Source organism: Benincasa hispida, chromosome 1 (genome assembly GCF_027475165.1).
Source record: "Benincasa hispida cultivar pf3 chromosome 1, pf3_genome.v1.1, whole genome shotgun sequence".
Lineage (NCBI taxonomy): Eukaryota > Viridiplantae > Streptophyta > Magnoliopsida > Cucurbitales > Cucurbitaceae > Benincasa > Benincasa hispida.
In genome coordinates, this window is record NC_143478.1 from 1,908,672 (window position 1) to 1,925,834 (window position 17,163).

Consider the following 17,163-nt stretch of genomic DNA (forward strand, 5'->3'; position numbering starts at 1 on the left):
CTTCTCACAAAAGAAGGAAGCGAACATCATCATCATTCCTTATGTATTTTGGAGGGGCTTCATATTCAAGCTTATATTTAACTTTCAGTATAAGATCAAACTCTGAAGAACTGATATTTGTAACCCTATAAATGTGAGATTTAAGTTCTTCATACTTCAATGTATAAGGCACAATAATTCCTGTCAACTGTCCCCTAATATACGAACTTTCGTTCTCATCCCAATCACCTCCATATTGAATAAGTAGACACTTTTCTGTCATCCTACAAAGCAAGAGAACATTTTTCATTAAGTTGTACAAGCAATTGAAGTGTACTCTCGCTCTCAATCTCGCTCTCTCAATTTCGCTCTCTCTCAAAATCTTACTCTCTCTTAATCTCACACTCTCTCTTACTCTTGCTCTTTCTCACTCTCTCCCAATATAAAATTTCGTAATGCTACCTTTCCAGAAATAACACAACAAAAATAATTAAACAGACTCAAAATAATGAAACAACTTTATTAAAAACATGTTCCGTTCTGAAAAATCCCCGTTCGAAAAATCTCCGTTCAACAAAACACTGTAAAAAATCAGATAAGTAATCACCCTTGAAATGGAGTTTAGAGTTTAAAGAAATCGCCATTGTATTATGTTTAGGTATTGTTGATTTAATTTGAGGTTTTCGTCATGAAAATTATCAAATCATTCGTACACTGACGAGCAATCACATCAAACCAGGGAATTTCAAGCGAGAGCGAAAGTGTTTAATAAGACGAGAGCGATATTTACCTCGTGAAGTTGGTGTAAGGGTAATAAAAATAGATCCTTTGACATTTTGGACCCAAAAATTGGATCATCCAAATAAATTTTCCTAAAAAGAAAAACAAAATGAACCCTATAACCCATATGGGTTTATTTCTCCTCCCTCACTAATTACGGCAGCCACGCCAACCCTAGTCGCTCCGCAACTGCCATTTGCACAATGCTTCCATCTCGAGCTCTATGATCCAACTTTTTTCTTTTTTTTGTTTCCCCTTTTATTCTTCTCCATTTAGATAATTCGAAATCTTGTCAAATCCGAAAATAAGATTTCAGATCATTTTGATTTTGAAGCCCAGAAGCTTGTGCGACATCAATGGCGTTTACGCCTCGTTCCGCGATCCGCACTGCAACCGATCTCTCTAATAACCTTCTTCGCTCCTTATCCACTTCCACTAAATCTGCTCACCACAACAATCACCAGCAGACGCACAAATACTTGGAGGCGAACGCCTTTATTGGCAGCTGGGAGGCGCCGAAAGACCCCAAGGAAGCGCAGGCCAAACTCGCTCAGCTCCGAAGGGACTACGCCAAGCAGATGAAGCAGGTACGCAAGAATTACATCCAGGAGGTTGAACTCTTGAGACTCGAAAAGGAGCGCAAGGACGAAGCCAAAAGAGAAGCACTTAGGGTTGCCAATGAGGAACGCAAGAAGCTTAAAGCTGAAGCTGCTAAAGTCCGAGCCGAAGAGCGTAAGGTTGCTGACGAAGAGTTCCGACTGACTTTGGTAAGTTTTTTTTTTCTATCTTCTTTAACATTTACGTCGTGAGATATTATTGTTTGAAGATTCTAATTGGTGAGAATTTGGTTGGAAATGCATCCGCTACTTCTTCCAATCTATTTGGATTCAGAAAGCAATCTGTTAATTTTTCTTTTAGTGATTGGGAGAAGTGCAATCTGTTTTCTTAGGTTCAGTCGAACAGTTTCCTTGCCTGAATTTGTATATTTATTCTTATATGCTACATGTTAGTATTGCTGCTCTCGTTTTCTTGTCTTAACTTGGCTGAATGTAAAGGAAGGACCATGGAGCAGACAAGTTTTAGAATGGCTAAGTTCTTCGATATTTTATTGAATTTCATGTGCTGGGTTACTGGGTAACTCCTCTAATCCCAGTGAGCACCAATTGTAAGGCCTCCCTCATAAAGCAGATTGCCCTTGATTTTAGTGGGTGCCAAATGGGCAAGTTGCCCATCTCTAGAAGAGGCTTAGTCACTCTTATTCAAGCCTATTCAAGCCACCCCTCAAAAGTAAAATCTCCTTATTTATGATATGCCTCTCTTTTCACACTGCCTTCAAAGGTGGACCGTGAGGCTTTTTCAGGACTTCCGTTCAGGAGTGTTAAAGAATAAGGGGGTTGCCACTTGGTTAATTGAACTAGAACCAAAGTCCAGCTTCCTTTAATATGGAAGGGCTTGGTATCGGCAACCTTAGAATTGAAAATTATTTTGTCTTTCTAAATGACTTCAGAAGTCTCCTTTCCGTTAGCTTCTAGATTGATTTTGGGATATGCAGTGGCTCTCTCTCAGAATTCCTAAGTAAGCATTTAAGAATAATAGTAATAATAATTGCCTTGCCCCACTTATTTTTCATCTGCGTGGCTTCTGAGTCTAAATTTCAGCTTCCGTTATCCATCCTCGATTGAAAGATTTCTAATCTCCAAACTTGTACTATCTTGGGAAACAAATGCACGAGAATCCACCCAGATGTCATTCCAAATTTTAACTGGAAAAATCCCCAACTGAGGAGACCTAGAAGTTTCGGAGATTGCTCTTGGTCCTAGAAATGTACCTACCTGATGCTTCTAATGCCTGCTGTAATTACACCTTCCGGTAAACTAGCGTGAGCTATGCTCTAATTTTCTCCTGGAGTTGGTTTATCTAGAACGCTGAAGACCACCTAGGAAGAAGAGCTATATTCTTTTTCAATATTGTTTAAACCAACCCGCATCTATACAGTCTGTGGCGGAAAGAAATTCCTGCTTGTTGATACGGATACTCTTAGATATAACAAAAACGTATAGATGCTTTATAATAAGTTTCTGTATAGATCTTGTTACTCTTAGTTTTGATTTTTATTCTTATCTTATATCTTGATGTCATTAAAATCATTAGTGTATATAATTACGCCTCACGAACCTTATCGTGTTGACATTCCATAGTCATGCTCATGCGTTAGTCCTTGTTGGTCAAATGATATGATCGCTATTCTTGCATTGGTCTTTGTTGACCATCCCTTCCTTAGTGTGAGAAAGACATTATTATGGTCATTCAACAGAAATTTCTTCTGGTCTAGTTGGTGGTAAAGAAATGCAAGAATTTTCAGAGATGATGGGTATGTTTAAAATACATTTTCAAGTGTTTAATTTAAAAAAATAAGTCATTTTGAAAAAAATTGGAGTGTTTGGCATGTCTCAAAATAGTTTTTCAAGTGTATTTTAATCAAATTTTATCAAAAGTGTTTAAATAAAAATGAGTTTTTTTAAAAAAATATTTTTTCTTAAGTCAATCCAAACGGACCCGATATCTCTACCTTGGATCACTTTTCAAATTGATTTTATTTCATTATTTGTATTGTTGTAAGCAAAATCCCCTCTTTAAAGTTTAGTCTCTCTTAAGTTCTAATTGGCAAGCTTAGTTTTAAGTTTGGAGCCCTATAAGCTCCCTTCATTTCATTTATAACTGAAATTTGTTTCTACTCATCAAACATAGGTCAATCTGTTGGTAAAAGTTAAAATAACAAAATAATAATTTAAAAAATCATAATAATAATAATAATAATTTAAAAAATCATACTCCTACTCATCAAAGATCTCAATTATCTCATGACCTTCAATTGGATTAACCCGTCTTGAAATTACTTCCTGAGGAGTAAGGATGGTAATTATTTGGTTGTTTGGGAAACTTGCCCTATATTCTAGTTTTCTTGTCCGACATTCGAAACGATGATTATCTGTTTATCTGTAGATTCATACAATCATCTAACATCGCTCGATTGATGTCATATGTAGATGAGAGAAAGAGCTGAAAAGCTTGAGCATTGGAGAATGATGGAAAAGAAGAGGGACGAAAAGAAGAAAGAAAAGAATGATCTACTAAGACGGCAGAGTTCCTTGTGGGTTGATGAAAATAAACTGGAAGAGAAGCTTTTGGACGCCATTGTTAATACCACCCCTCTCTGAGTTTTTTTTACTTTTCAGTCATAATTTGTCCAAACATTGTTCCAGTTTCTTACATTTCTTGTTAGAAGCAGTTTTAATCATTATCACTAGATTCTAAATGATAATTTTCTGCATATCCAAGGTTTTGTTGTTCACTTCCACACCTCTTGCTTATGATGAAACAGTCAACATTTTGCATACAGTGGTACCTTATTATTGTTGTTGTCGGGGAAAAAATTAGAATGTTGTATCATGTTATCTTCATTGCTCGTCTCTTGGTGTTTATCTAAATAATTCATCAGTTTTAGTTCTCTTTTGTCTAATTGGAGATTGTTTTGTGCAACTTCTTTGGCTTAAGTTTCTTCCATTTGTTAGTTACTTATGGCTATTTTCATTTCATGTGAAATTAGTTCAAAATTGCTTAAATAAAATTGTTCCAACTCATGTAACAAAAAAGGAGATCATCACAAAACTCTCAGATTTAATGAAATGAAAATAGCCATGACAATTTTAAAACAAAATTTTAATGAAGAGTCCAAGTTGATTGAAGTATAAGGTGATATTAATTGTAAGATTCGATTGTGCAAATTTAAAGTTCAGCAAGTATAGCATTATTCTTTAGTTTAACAAGAAATCACCTCTAGTCACGATAACATGTCTTAACCAATAACATGTCTTATGCTAGTATCATGATACTATTTATTAATTAAATGTGTTTGGTTCTTGCAGGTAAAGAAAGCTCAAATGGTAAGATAATCATGACAGTTACAAGTACAGCCATAAAGTATGTGAGTTGGTAAACCATATCAGTTACAATTACAACCATAAAGTATATAATCATCGGACTTTGCCACGATCCATTGCACTCTAGAACTTCCAAATGAATATGTAAATAACTATTGATTGTTTCAAAATTGGGAAACTAAACTCCAACCTGCTTCTTCTGGAAGACAATTCTATTGCAAATAAATGGAAAATCCCTATAAGAAAAATCCTATAAGAACAGTAAAACTTGAAAACTGCTTAATAACCTGCCAAAAAGAGAAAAATAAGAAAGAAGATAGGACACAAGTTTACACCTGCAGGAAAAAAACCCAATCTAAATCAATGGCACTGACATTCTGAGTATGATTTACATCCATATGAGAAGGAAAAAGAACAGGCGAGGGGTAAAAGAATGTCTAATCCTATTGATGATAACCAGCCAAAACCAAAAACCCATTTCAAGATTTAAAAAAAATGTCGTTTTTCCTTCCCAAGACACACAACCTTCGTTCACTGGCTCTTTGGTTTTTGAATCTTCACATATGGAAACAACCCCAAAAAGTGGACTACTCTCGGGTTCCACCCTAGTTGTTGAGCACGACAAAACATTAAAAATGTATTTGCGAAATAAGAATTGAATCCCATTAATACATGCCATAATGCATGACCCTGAGGGTTGAAATACCAGCTAGAGATGTTCCTGCAGTACAAGCGATCGAAAAGCCAGCAAACGGTCCCAAGAGAGATGGTTGTCAAGTATAACTTTGCAAGCCGCTTCGCGTGTATATCGTTCGTGTGAATATAGTACTTGTACATTCGAGGGATGCAGAGAAGACATAGTATTGCATAATGTACCTTAAAGCCTGCTCCAAAACGTATGATTGCATGAGCAACAGCAAAGGCAGCTCCATATAGAAACAAGAACGTAGGCATCGTACTCCGGTAGTGCCAATCTGGTGAATAAAGGATGTAGATGTAGAGGAGCATTTCCCATACCATTGGTGTTTCATCACCTTGCTGTTGTCTGAAATTGAATTTATCGTTTAATCCAAAAGATATGATAACGGATGAAGATTTGACAGAACATATAAGCCAATTTTATAAAGAATTCACAAATTTCAATGGCATCCACTAGCCATAATTAGCATTCATCAGAACATTTATGAATACTACATCCTCTATTTATGAAATAAACCAATAAGATTCCAGAAAAAACTAATTTCACAGGGCACTCAACATTACACGCTACCAAACCTCGGCTAGAGGGGGAAGAACATGTAAAAAGTTGCAACTCCTAACGCATTAGAAGAATAGAAAATCAGAGGTGATAGAAGAACCAGAAAATTCATCCATGAGAGAATGAATTCCAATAATTGATGAAATACTGAGACAGTTCTAACTTGTTCTTTTTTTTCTTTTCTTCTTGTGTGTGTGAGAGTAAATAAGCTATATTAGGTTCATCGACATAAACAAACTCCATTACTTAACGAAAATACAACTTCTACAGACTGGATACAATTGTTTTCAAGTTTTTTGTAAGCCCAAATGGCTAAATCAATCTTTTTCCCATCCCAACGTGTAAGCACAAAGCAAACCAAACAGCACAGTCCAAATTTTTGTTGCGCAATTGAAAGAACAAATGAAAGTTTCCCAATAATTCTAGTTTATTTTTAGAACTAAAGGACGTTTCCTCGTACCTTTCCTTTAGCTGAAAAAAAAGTCTCCAAAAAGAATAATCTATTGACATGGACAAGAGTAAAGCTCTTGTTCACCATATTTTCCTTATACATATCCAATATATTTTGTCCTTTTAACTCCACACCACAACATTTAGTAATTTGATCACTGGCGGAATCTATAATATATAGGTAGCTTAAAGACTTTTAGATTTACTAATCACAACCTCTACACAGAAATTTAAAACTTCTAACTCAAACAATTAAAAAGAAATTCCAAGCCAAAAAATAGGACTGCCACATAGTCATCTTCGTGCTTTTATTCTTCAATATAAAGGAAGAAGACTTACACTCGTTGCAAGGTGGCATGATACAACATGCTTCCTATGGCAAGGACCATATTTGATATGTGAAGAACACTAAACCTCTTCTCAAACCTTTGTCTCAAAGCATTTACGAGACCAATAAGTGCTAAAATGAGGCATGGAATATTTGATACCGTGTTGAAGAATTCGGCAATATAAGAAGAGTAGACATAGTTCTTTTCACACCACTCAGGAGATGTGACAGGACCCCAGAAACTAGATATTGTATCTGCCATTCTACAATCAAGTATACCCGACAACACTTGAATTGCCTGCTATGATGGTTCAGAATTTACAAACCTGTAATCATATTCTCTAATAAGTAATAAGTCAGTGCAAAAAGTAACACACATACAAGTCAAAGTAAAAACAACTTCCATTTTTGACCCAAGCAAATACTGAAACATCTGAAGGAAATATGTATTTGATGAGGAAATTTGTCTGAATTATCACGGAATCTTAGAACTAAGGGATCAATTGCCCAATTTCATTAACGAAAACAACCCGCAGGTGTGAAATATCTAGACAGAAAGAGGCTCTCCATCTTCCCGAACTCCTTGGTCAAGTTAACAATCTCGAAACCGCAATATCAATAACCAACTTCATGTTTTGTACTTTACTTACAATAACAGAAACCGCCAAACCTAGAATCGCACTAACCTAAGAAAACGTAATTGCAACTTTCGCGCATCATTCCTTAACACTCTTTACCGTGCAAAGAAGAGACGTCAAGAGTGAAATAACTTGAACACAACGATACTAATAATCATGGCAACGTTTTCTGAAGCAAAATTAGAACCTTAACCACGCTGACCATGGCACCTTTTTCCATTTCTTCCATTTTTTTCATCATGACTTGACTTCCTCGGGAAATTCATGAAACAGACAAAACAGTTCGAATCTCCAAACACAACAATCACGGAGCAATACAACTATTCATATAGAGCAAAAATCAAAATTGAAAGAGGGAAGGGGAAAAAAATTGAAGAAACTACTAACCCGTCCAAAATAGATCTAAGCTAGAGAAGAACCATTGTTGGATCGTTGAAATTCAAATTCCTGAGGTCTTTCTGTCGGTGGTGCGAAGCGATCGGAGGAGATCTGAGCTGAGAGTCCGAACCAATTAGGGCTACCCAGAAGGAGGACGACGAGCGCGTGGTGAAGATATAAGGGAAGATGACGGAAATCAATTTGTAGCCGTTAGATTATATACGTCGACGGTTGATATTGCTCCGGTCATCGAGCTTTGGCGCGGATCGTGATTAATGGAATCAGAATCTGACTTTGAATCGCCTTAATTCCGCGTGTTGTCTACGCGCTCACGTGCTTATGTAGCTCGTCACGCCCCTCGCTTTTTTTTCCCCTTTTTTCAAATAACGCCTTTTAAATAACGCCAGTAATGTTTTAAATAATAAATTAATTCTTAGGTTAAATCTATCAATATCTCTCTTGGGATTTTCCCTTTTACATCTATTTTCTCTCCTTTTTAAAATATATATATATATATATATTACTTGAATTTCCTTAGCCCACTCTCCCAACTTTTTTGGATTTGATTTTTGAAATTATATTTGTATTTTAAAAAGCTATGTTTGGTTCTACGTAAAAATTACAATCATAATTTATAAATAAAAATTATATTTGTATTTAACTTGTCAATAATAGACTAATTATTAAATAAATATATATATATATTATCAATATATAAATTAATTAGAATCAGTAATAATTTCAATTATAAAGATGTAAAAATTGAGTAATTTATAATTGAAATTAACTAATTAATATATTTAATCAACATCGTGTTAATCATAATCTAATATTTAGTCACTTTTATAATTAATTAAGTTCAATATTAATATTTTTATTTTTAATTAAATAATATAAAAAATATATTTCAATAAACAATCTATTATATGAAAAGTGAAAATGAGGTAAAAATATATATTAATGATTATATGATAAATATATACTATTTCAACTGAATAAATATATATCGCAATAATAAATATATACTAATGGTTATATGATATGTTAGTAATAAACGAAGTAATAAAAAATAATCGCAATAATAAATATGTAATGACGGTTATGTTTTAGTTATCTTGAGGTTGAATTTTTATTTCTACTATTTTTTTAACCATATTTTTTAATCTGCACCTTGTATGATTTTTTTTTCTCTCTTTTTTTTTTTAGAATTTATCCATATCTATCTATATACCTATATATTTAAATATATTAATTAGATATAATTATAATATACAATTCCTTTTTATCTTGATTGTTTTCTTCTTCTTTTTTTTTTCTTCTTCTTCTTCTTTTTTTTTTTTTTTATCAGATGTAGTTTCGTATTTTTTGTGTTTTTGTAATTTTTTATATTTTCATAATTATTGTAAATATATCAGCGGTCCTCGTATATCAAAGAGGGTATAAATGAAAGAGTTAAATAACATGTAGCGGAAGTATCAGGAATCCATAAGCATTCAAATTCACTAATTTTTGCAGAAACTAAAACATGCTTTTTCTAAAAAGATTGTTTTAAGATCAAAGAACTCTCCAATAATCTAAATGTACAGCAGCAATCTTCACTGTGACCTCAAAGTCTTCCCTATTATCCTTTTGGAGCTTTAGACATAGTTGTGGGACTCAAGAAAAGCTTGAATAGGTGAATAACAATGAAGAACACACAACAGCCGGATAGGAATAACAGTTTATTCTCACATAGATTTTTCTCTCAAAATTTCTGCACTAGTTTATCTCAAATGGCTCCAAACTTCTTTATATATTGCAAATGAACATGCAAAGAAGTCAAATGCATGGCTTGCAGCTCATGCTTGGAAAATTAATGAAGAGAAGTTAATGGCTTTTGTGTGAGTATGAAGATGAAGATAATGGAAAAAATGTATTCTCCATTTTGTGCAACATGCAAAATCTGGTTTTCATTTTTCTTTTAAAACACAATATGATTTCAAAACTATTTTGATTAATAAAGTTGAAAAATGATTTTCTAAAATTAATTTCATAAGTTAATTTAAAAGTAGTAATTAATTTAATATCAAATATTAAATTAATTTTTGCACAACAATTATGTTCATATATTTAAATCATTTAAATATATGTTCTCTTGTTTCGTTTAATTTGAACGTTTTAAATTAATTTTTCAAGCTACTCTAAAGCTTATCCATTTACGAGCTAGTAGGGGACCTCGCGAACCTATAGATCATGGGCTCCAACGATTTGAGATTAATTGACTAAACTCATTAGTCCGATCTAACCCTCATTCGCTAACTAATGGGACACTCCACCATAGCCCATAGTTGAACTCCCCTCACTATAGATATATCATGTCCACTTAATAAACATAAATAAGTCGATCCTTCACAGGTTGTTCGTAATCACAGCTAGGTCAAAAATACCGTTTTACCCCTATGAATACATCTTTTCCTTAAGTTCCTACGGATTCTTTAATGAACAATTCTGATTTATAATCTCTATGAACCAAATCCTTTCTCTATCATGAAAAGGCAGGGCCCCGATTATTCAAGACCTGGAATCAGTACTTAAAGAACAACCTATCTGCTAACCCTAAATAGGGTAGGAGTGAATTTCATCTTGCAAGGTTATGTCCCTAACTACTCATTCGATCTTAACCCTGAAATGGTAAGCTTATTAAGCAGTGTTGTTTGACTACTCTCACCGTTGTAAATCAAAGGATCAAACAAACAGGAGTTAGTAGCTAGCTCAGGATTAAGATTGAGTTAACCTAGGTTACATATTAAACGAAATAGTCAGTTTTAACAATAAACGGTCATTATAAATAAAAGTGTCTATTTTCGTGATCCAGTCTATATGCAAACTCATTGCATAGGATGCCCCTACTCACATGTCTCAACATGAACGATTTGTGGATCACATTGTTTGTAACACCTTACAACTTCTTGTAACAACTACAGAGTGAGTCGCATCCAATGGTGTTACCAGGATGAGATACACAATTTCATCCATATACTTATTAGACCATCTAGGCTATATACTGTCAACTTGATCCTGTTTATGTCATTAGTTACAGCATTCAGACTATAGCCATTGATACGTTTATTGGATTTCCATAATAAGATGCAAAATCAACAAGTCATTGTTATTAATAAATATAATGTTTAACATAAACTGCGAGTTCTATGACATTCCCAACAAGAAAACCACCACTAATTCAAATATATTGAAGATGATGGAGCATAAGACCATTACTCTTGAGATTCAAACAATTTATGGGGCGTTTGGCCCCCCAAGTTGGGTTGGTTTGGGTGGGTACAAAAAAAACCACCCACCGTTTGGTTCACCCATTATTAAAGAGGTTTATTAGCTCGTTATTTGCGTTAACTCACATTTCTCACCTCGTTATTCGCATAAACTCTTCCAATTACTCTCCTCCTATAATAATTACCAACTCAACTCAACTCTATTCTACGCACCAAGCGCTCCCTTAGTGGTTTTTTAAGCTTTTTCTTTCTTTCTTTTTTCCCTACTTTTCAATTTTATAAATGTAAATGCACACTATTGAATTCAGTTAAATGATTGTAATTGTTTTTTTTTTTTTTCAATTTTATTGTAAATACTCATCGATTCATATGTGATTCATATGTTTGAGGCAAATTATAATATTTTAAGGATTTTCATCTTTATAAACAAATATTTTGTTTGAAATAAAGTTTGAAATTAAGAAAACATCATTGCAAATTTGTAAGTGAAAATAATATTTTGGGGTTTCTCAAATAAAAAAAATGGTTTAAATTACGAAATGAAATTTTGATAATAAACAAATCATCTAACCATCAAATAAATAAATAATAGGTAATTATTACAGTTTTTTTTTTTTTTTTTTAAAAAAAAAAAAGATAGCGAGGTCACGACTTTTTTAAAAAATAGGATTTTTTTTTATAATTTTAATTAAAGATTCAAATTAAAAAATAATAAAACCATAAAAATCAAAATAAAGTTTTCTTTCAGTTACTTTCCTAATTTGATCTATTTTAAATTTTAAATTTAGATTTAGATTTAGATTATTATGTTATATACGTATTATTAAATTCTAAATGTTTATAATAATTTTTTAAAAATAAAATAAAATGCGATTTGTTAATACTTTAAGAGAAATCGTCAAAAATATAAAAATATACAAACTATTTACATACTGTGGCAAAAAATCACATCAATGGATATTTTTTAAAGAAATTCAAAAACTACCATTGATGGTCTTCTTCTTCTTAGCTTTATTTTCATTCAATTCCAAAACAATTTCGTTCATTTCCGATCATTCGTCAATTTCAATTCATTTTTTTCTTCTTTGTTGATCGTTTTCATTGTGCTTCACCACACAACTCAAAGGTTTTCATCCTTTTTTGTCGATTCCATCGATCACACAAGTGCATTTCTTCTTCTCTTTCCTTCGTTGCCTTGTAATGTCACACATTTCATTGTTGAGTGAAGAACAATCCCGTTCTTTGAATTTCATAGTATTTTCTTATTTTCTTCCCCCCCTCCCCCTTAAAAAAAAAAACAAACAAACAAAAAAAAAACAAAACTCCCAGAGGACAACAACTGTTCTTGTATGCCCATAAATCAACTTATTTAACTTGTCTTTCACAATTCCAACAAGTTGTTGTATACAACAGTGCGAAGCTATTTTGGAAGCCAATTAGTCGAAAATTCGAAATTAGTGCATGTTGTTCATCTTAGGGAAGATTAGATCGAAAGGGGTCAATATAGATAGAGATTGTGCTCTATTTCTATCTATCTTAGATAGGTAGAGATAGATGTCTATCTTTGTCCATCAAGGATAAAGAAAGATATAAATCTATCTTTGATTGATCTTCACTCGATTTATAGTGGCTTATATGGTTGGAACATCAGATTCTTAAAATTTTGAACACGATCAACATTTTATTCGACTGAAAATGCATAAATGATCAATGATGTATAGTATTACTTGTCTATCTCAGATAGACAAATATAGACGTTTATATCTGACTATTTGTGATAGACAAAGATAGAACTTTACGTGATAAACGGAGATAAACGTATATCTTTGTCAATCAGGGATAGACAAAGATAAAATTCTATCTTTGATTTATCTTCACTTGAGAGTTCAAAGAGAGGAAAGTATGTTGTAAAGTAGTCTTTTGCTTTTTTTATGTTGAAAAGTAGTCGTTTGTCTCATAAGGTTGAGTTCATAAGTAAGCCTTTTGTCTCATGAAGTAACGTCACAATACAAACTTACAACATTACGAGATAAATGAGATAGTTTGTATTTGTCTCATAAAGTTATAAGTTTGTCATGTGAAGTTACTTCACAAGACAAAAGACAGAAGTAAACTCAACTTTATGAGACAAGAGACTAACTTTTGTCTCTCATAAAGTTGAGTTCATTTATGTCTTTTTTCTCGTGAAGTAACTTCATGGGACAATCTATTGATCTTCACGAGGCGTATTTATTTTTTCATAATGTTGTAAGTTTGTCTCATGAAGTTACTTTACGAGACGTCTCGTGAAGTAACTTCACAGGACAATCTAGTCATTTTCACGAGATGCATTTATTGTCTCGTGAAGTTGCTTCATAAGACGTCTTATGAAGTAACTTCACGGGACAAAAAGCATAAATGAAAGGAAAATTGTAAACTATGGAATTAGTTACAATCACACCATTGAACTTTCAATTTGATCAATTACCCTCCCGTAGTTTCAAAATTGTTGCAATTAGATCATTTTAATCAAATAAAAAGACCTAATTGTAACAATTTTGTCCTCAATTCAAAATTATCAACAATAAATCCACCTAATAAACAAATATAAAAATATAGGGCAGATATTAGTGTTTACCATTTAAGTCTATCACTGTCTATCTCAGATAAACAATGATAGAAATGAAAGAACCCTAAGAAGGGATCATGATGGGAAGCGGATCGTCCCAATTCCCAAAATTTCAAAGAATAAAATTTTACAGAAGAAGAGAACAAAATATGCATTTAAAAAAACTTAATACAACATGCAAATAATAAAATTATCCAAAAATAAAAATCCTTACCTTTGAAGAACACTTTTTTAATTGAGAACACCACCACAATGGTTTCCGTAGTATTATCAGGGAGGAAATTCAGGAGGAGTGGGACTCTGGCCATTTGAGATTTTAGATAGGGATAGAATATTAAGAGAGAGGAGAAAGAGGATGATGGAAAAAAAAAATCACAGAACGTTTTTGTGTTGAAGAGAAAATTTCTTTTATTCAATTTTCCATAAAACTACAGAGAACGAGAGAGTCTCCCACTCCCACATTTGGGAGAGTAAAAAGTGGGGAACCCTCCCATAATTAGTTTTTTTTATATATATTTAATAAATATGGTAATATATATGATAACTACCACGTCATATAATATATATATTAAACTATATGTTATATCAAATATAACATATAATCTATAGTTTCTATATTGTATCAAATACAATATAACCTATAGTTTCGTTTCTCTCACCAGTGACCTTTAATGCAAATCACATTTACATTAAATTTAATAATATGAATCTAATTCATATAATTAAAATTTGAATAATATTCAAATATTTATTTTTTCTCATTGATATTATAATGTGTCAAATACATTATAGTAATTATAATTTAAAGTAATTATATCATATATAATCAATTAAATCCCTCGATGAATTTGAATAGTTCAAAATAATCAAAAAACCAATTAAATCCTGTTGAGTTACCGAGGGGACCTCATGGACCTATAGCTTGAAGCTCAAACGGTACGCGAATAATTAATTAAATTATTCATCATCCGTTAACTGTCGGGCACTCCACTAAAGACCGATAGCTACACTATTCACACTACGGATGTATTTATGTGTCCATTGGATATAACCAATCAACAGTACAACGACCCTTCACAAATCGTTTGTAAGTACAGTTGGGTCAAGATTGTCGTTTTACCCATGTAGTTATATTTAACTCATTAAGTACCATTGATCCCTCTAATGAACAATAAATCATAGTCCAACTATGACTAAACCCTTATCGGGCTAGGAGAAGGTGTGGCACCATATTGTTCATACCCCGTAATTAGTCTTTAAAGGAACAATTTATCTACTTGCCCCGACAACGAGGAGTGAGCGAATTTCTTATTGTGTAGCTGTGTTCCCAATTCCCCAATCAGACGAATCCAAAAGATGGTAGGCATTTTGAGTCAACGATTTGGCCACTCTCACCCATATAAATCAGAAAGACCGCCTTCATAGGCAAGAGTTCACAACTCACTCAGGATTCAGGTCATGTTGTTTATGGTCATCTCGGTGAAATGTAAGTCTCTATTATGAACGAAGTTATATAATAGACTAAACATTTCATGGTTCAATTTTATACACATTTCTCTGTACAGAATATCCCCGCTCACATATCTCCACATGAATGATTATGATCAAATCATTTGTAGCACTTTACAACAATTGTAACATCTACATAGTGAGTCGTGCTCGTAATGTCATCAGGATAAAATATCCAACCTCATCCATCTACTACAGACCATTTAGGTTATCACTTAAACATGATCCACCCGTATATCCCTACATACATGTTTAAGCTACGGGATATCCTTGAATGTTAGTTTATTGGTTTGTGGTCAATGCAACTAATTTTGAAATAAACCATCATATATTGTATTACATAAATAAAATGTTTGTACAATGTACTTAGAAACTATAGGATCCTACGAGATTTAGGGCATCAACCCCAATAAGAAATCCATTAAAGTCTATCACTGTCTATCGTAGACAGAGATAGAATACTATCTTTGTCTATCTCAAATAGACAATGATAGAAATCCATCACTATTTATCTAAGATAGTATTATATATATGTCTATCTGAGATAGATAGTGATTAGAGATGTCCACGGGGAATAGGGCGGGGGTTCCGCGGGGATCGGGTTCCCCGCAGGAAAAATTCTCCGCATTTATTTTTCTTTAACATTTTTTTAAAAATTTCAATTAAATATATATTTTTTATTATTCTTTAAACATTTTCAATAGAATTTTCATTTAAATGAAACATTACCAATTCTACTATTTAAAACAATAATACACATGTAATTTAAAAAGATATAATTAAAATGCTAAATTCTCATAATTTTAAAAGATTAAAATTCAACATTTAGAACATCTTATCTTAAATATTACAACATCTTATATATATATATAATCTATAATTTATATACAAAGTCGGGGCAGGGTCAGGGACGGGGAATCTTGGCCCCGAATTGTAAACGGGAAAAAAAATTTCCCACTCCCTCCTCCATTCCCGTGTATTCGAGGATTCCTCCGCCCCCTTTGGGGCGGGGGCCCCTGCATATCTTTTGGACATCTCTAATAGTGATAAAGTTATATCACTGTCTATCTCAATTCAAAATTATCAATAATGGATCGACTCAACTAAAGAAATATAGAAATATAGAGTGCAAGTGGTATAAGAACCATGAAACAGATATTGGTGTTTACCTATCATTGTCTATATGAGATAGACAAAGATAATGCTCTATTTTTGCCTATCTTAATTCATATGCATCAACAATAGATGTATCGATGTTAAAGTTTTTGTTAAAGTTCTCGAGATAGATAGTTGACATACAAGTACATTATTAAGTAAGCATTATTAAAACATAAACATATATTAGTATTTACTATATAGAAATAGACATAGAGTGCAAACCATGTAGAAACTATAAAAACACATATTAGTGTTTACTATATAAAAACGATAAATGGCTATCGTGCACTGTTTGATGAAGAAAAAGACGTGGGAAAATGATGGGTATCAGGCGTGAGTGTGGATATTGGGCCGATTGATGGGTAATCCAATTCATGTGGGCTGGAATACTTTTGGTATTTCACTACCATGGGTTGGACTTTTCTTCAATAGTTTTGGAATGAGTTCAAAATTTGCTATTCATGTAAATATTTTGGACTTTTTTTATTGCATTTGAAAAGACCCATACTTCAACCCTATCATCATTTATATTTTATGTCAAATCAAATCTACCAGATCTTCTTTACAAAATTGTTAAATTAAAATTTGCCGTTTATCTCAAAAAAAATAATAAAATAAAAATAAAAGACTTTAATCATTTACATCTTATGCAAAATCAATCTACCATTTTTTTTCTTTACAAATCTATTAAATTAATTTTTTTTCTGTACAAATTTGTTAAATTAAACTTCCACGTTCTTTAGGTACTTTTTTTTTTCTTTTCAAAATTGTTTTGATTATTTTGTTATCTATTTAGTATTGAAAATATTTAATTATATAATTATCCATGTGAAATTATAAATATTCAATAACTATTTATAATATATT

The 17,163-nt window shown here is 32.5% G+C and overlaps 2 protein-coding genes across 5 annotated transcripts; one reads left to right on the plus strand and one right to left on the minus strand.

Moving 5' to 3' along the window:
• The first annotated feature begins 870 nt into the window (after positions 1-870).
• On the plus strand, positions 871-4,220 carry LOC120081451 (stress response NST1-like protein). Its single transcript, XM_039036331.2, has 2 exons — positions 871-1,526; positions 3,807-4,220. Exons 1-2 carry the CDS (start codon positions 1,116-1,118, stop codon positions 3,975-3,977), a joined length of 582 nt encoding a protein of 193 aa, XP_038892259.2. The 5' UTR covers positions 871-1,115; the 3' UTR covers positions 3,978-4,220.
• Positions 4,221-4,686: 466 nt separating this feature from the next.
• Positions 4,687-7,996, minus strand: LOC120081438 (alkaline ceramidase-like). 4 transcript variants are annotated; one of them, XM_039036322.2, is made up of 4 exons: positions 7,762-7,996; positions 6,748-7,062; positions 5,577-5,745; positions 4,687-5,035 (listed from the first exon to the last, which is right to left on the minus strand). In XM_039036322.2, exons 2-4 carry the CDS (start codon positions 6,996-6,998, stop codon positions 5,030-5,032), a joined length of 426 nt encoding a protein of 141 aa, XP_038892250.1. In that variant the 5' UTR covers positions 6,999-7,062; positions 7,762-7,996; the 3' UTR covers positions 4,687-5,029. The 4 variants fall into 4 exon arrangements, with proteins under 4 accessions (XP_038892250.1, XP_090172384.1, XP_038892232.1 ...); XM_090316258.1 differs by having other exon boundaries at positions 6,748-7,077; positions 7,762-7,902; XM_039036304.2 differs by having other exon boundaries at positions 5,029-5,745.
• Positions 7,997-17,163: the final 9,167 nt, after the last annotated feature.

Bases quoted from the DNA above. Each gene is read 5' to 3' on its own strand.
- LOC120081451 (XM_039036331.2), top strand. From the start codon at position 1,116: ATGGCGTTTACGCCTCGTTCCGCGATCCGCACTGCAACCGATCTCTCT. The intron at 1,527-3,806 runs GTAAGTTTTTTT...TGTCATATGTAG, and splicing joins AAGAGTTCCGACTGACTTTG to ATGAGAGAAAGAGCTGAAAA.
- LOC120081438 (XM_039036304.2), bottom strand. From the start codon at position 6,998: ATGGCAGATACAATATCTAGTTTCTGGGGTCCTGTCACATCTCCTGAG. The intron at 5,746-6,747 runs GTAAGTCTTCTT...ATTCAATTTCAG, and splicing joins CATGCCACCTTGCAACGAGT to ACAACAGCAAGGTGATGAAA.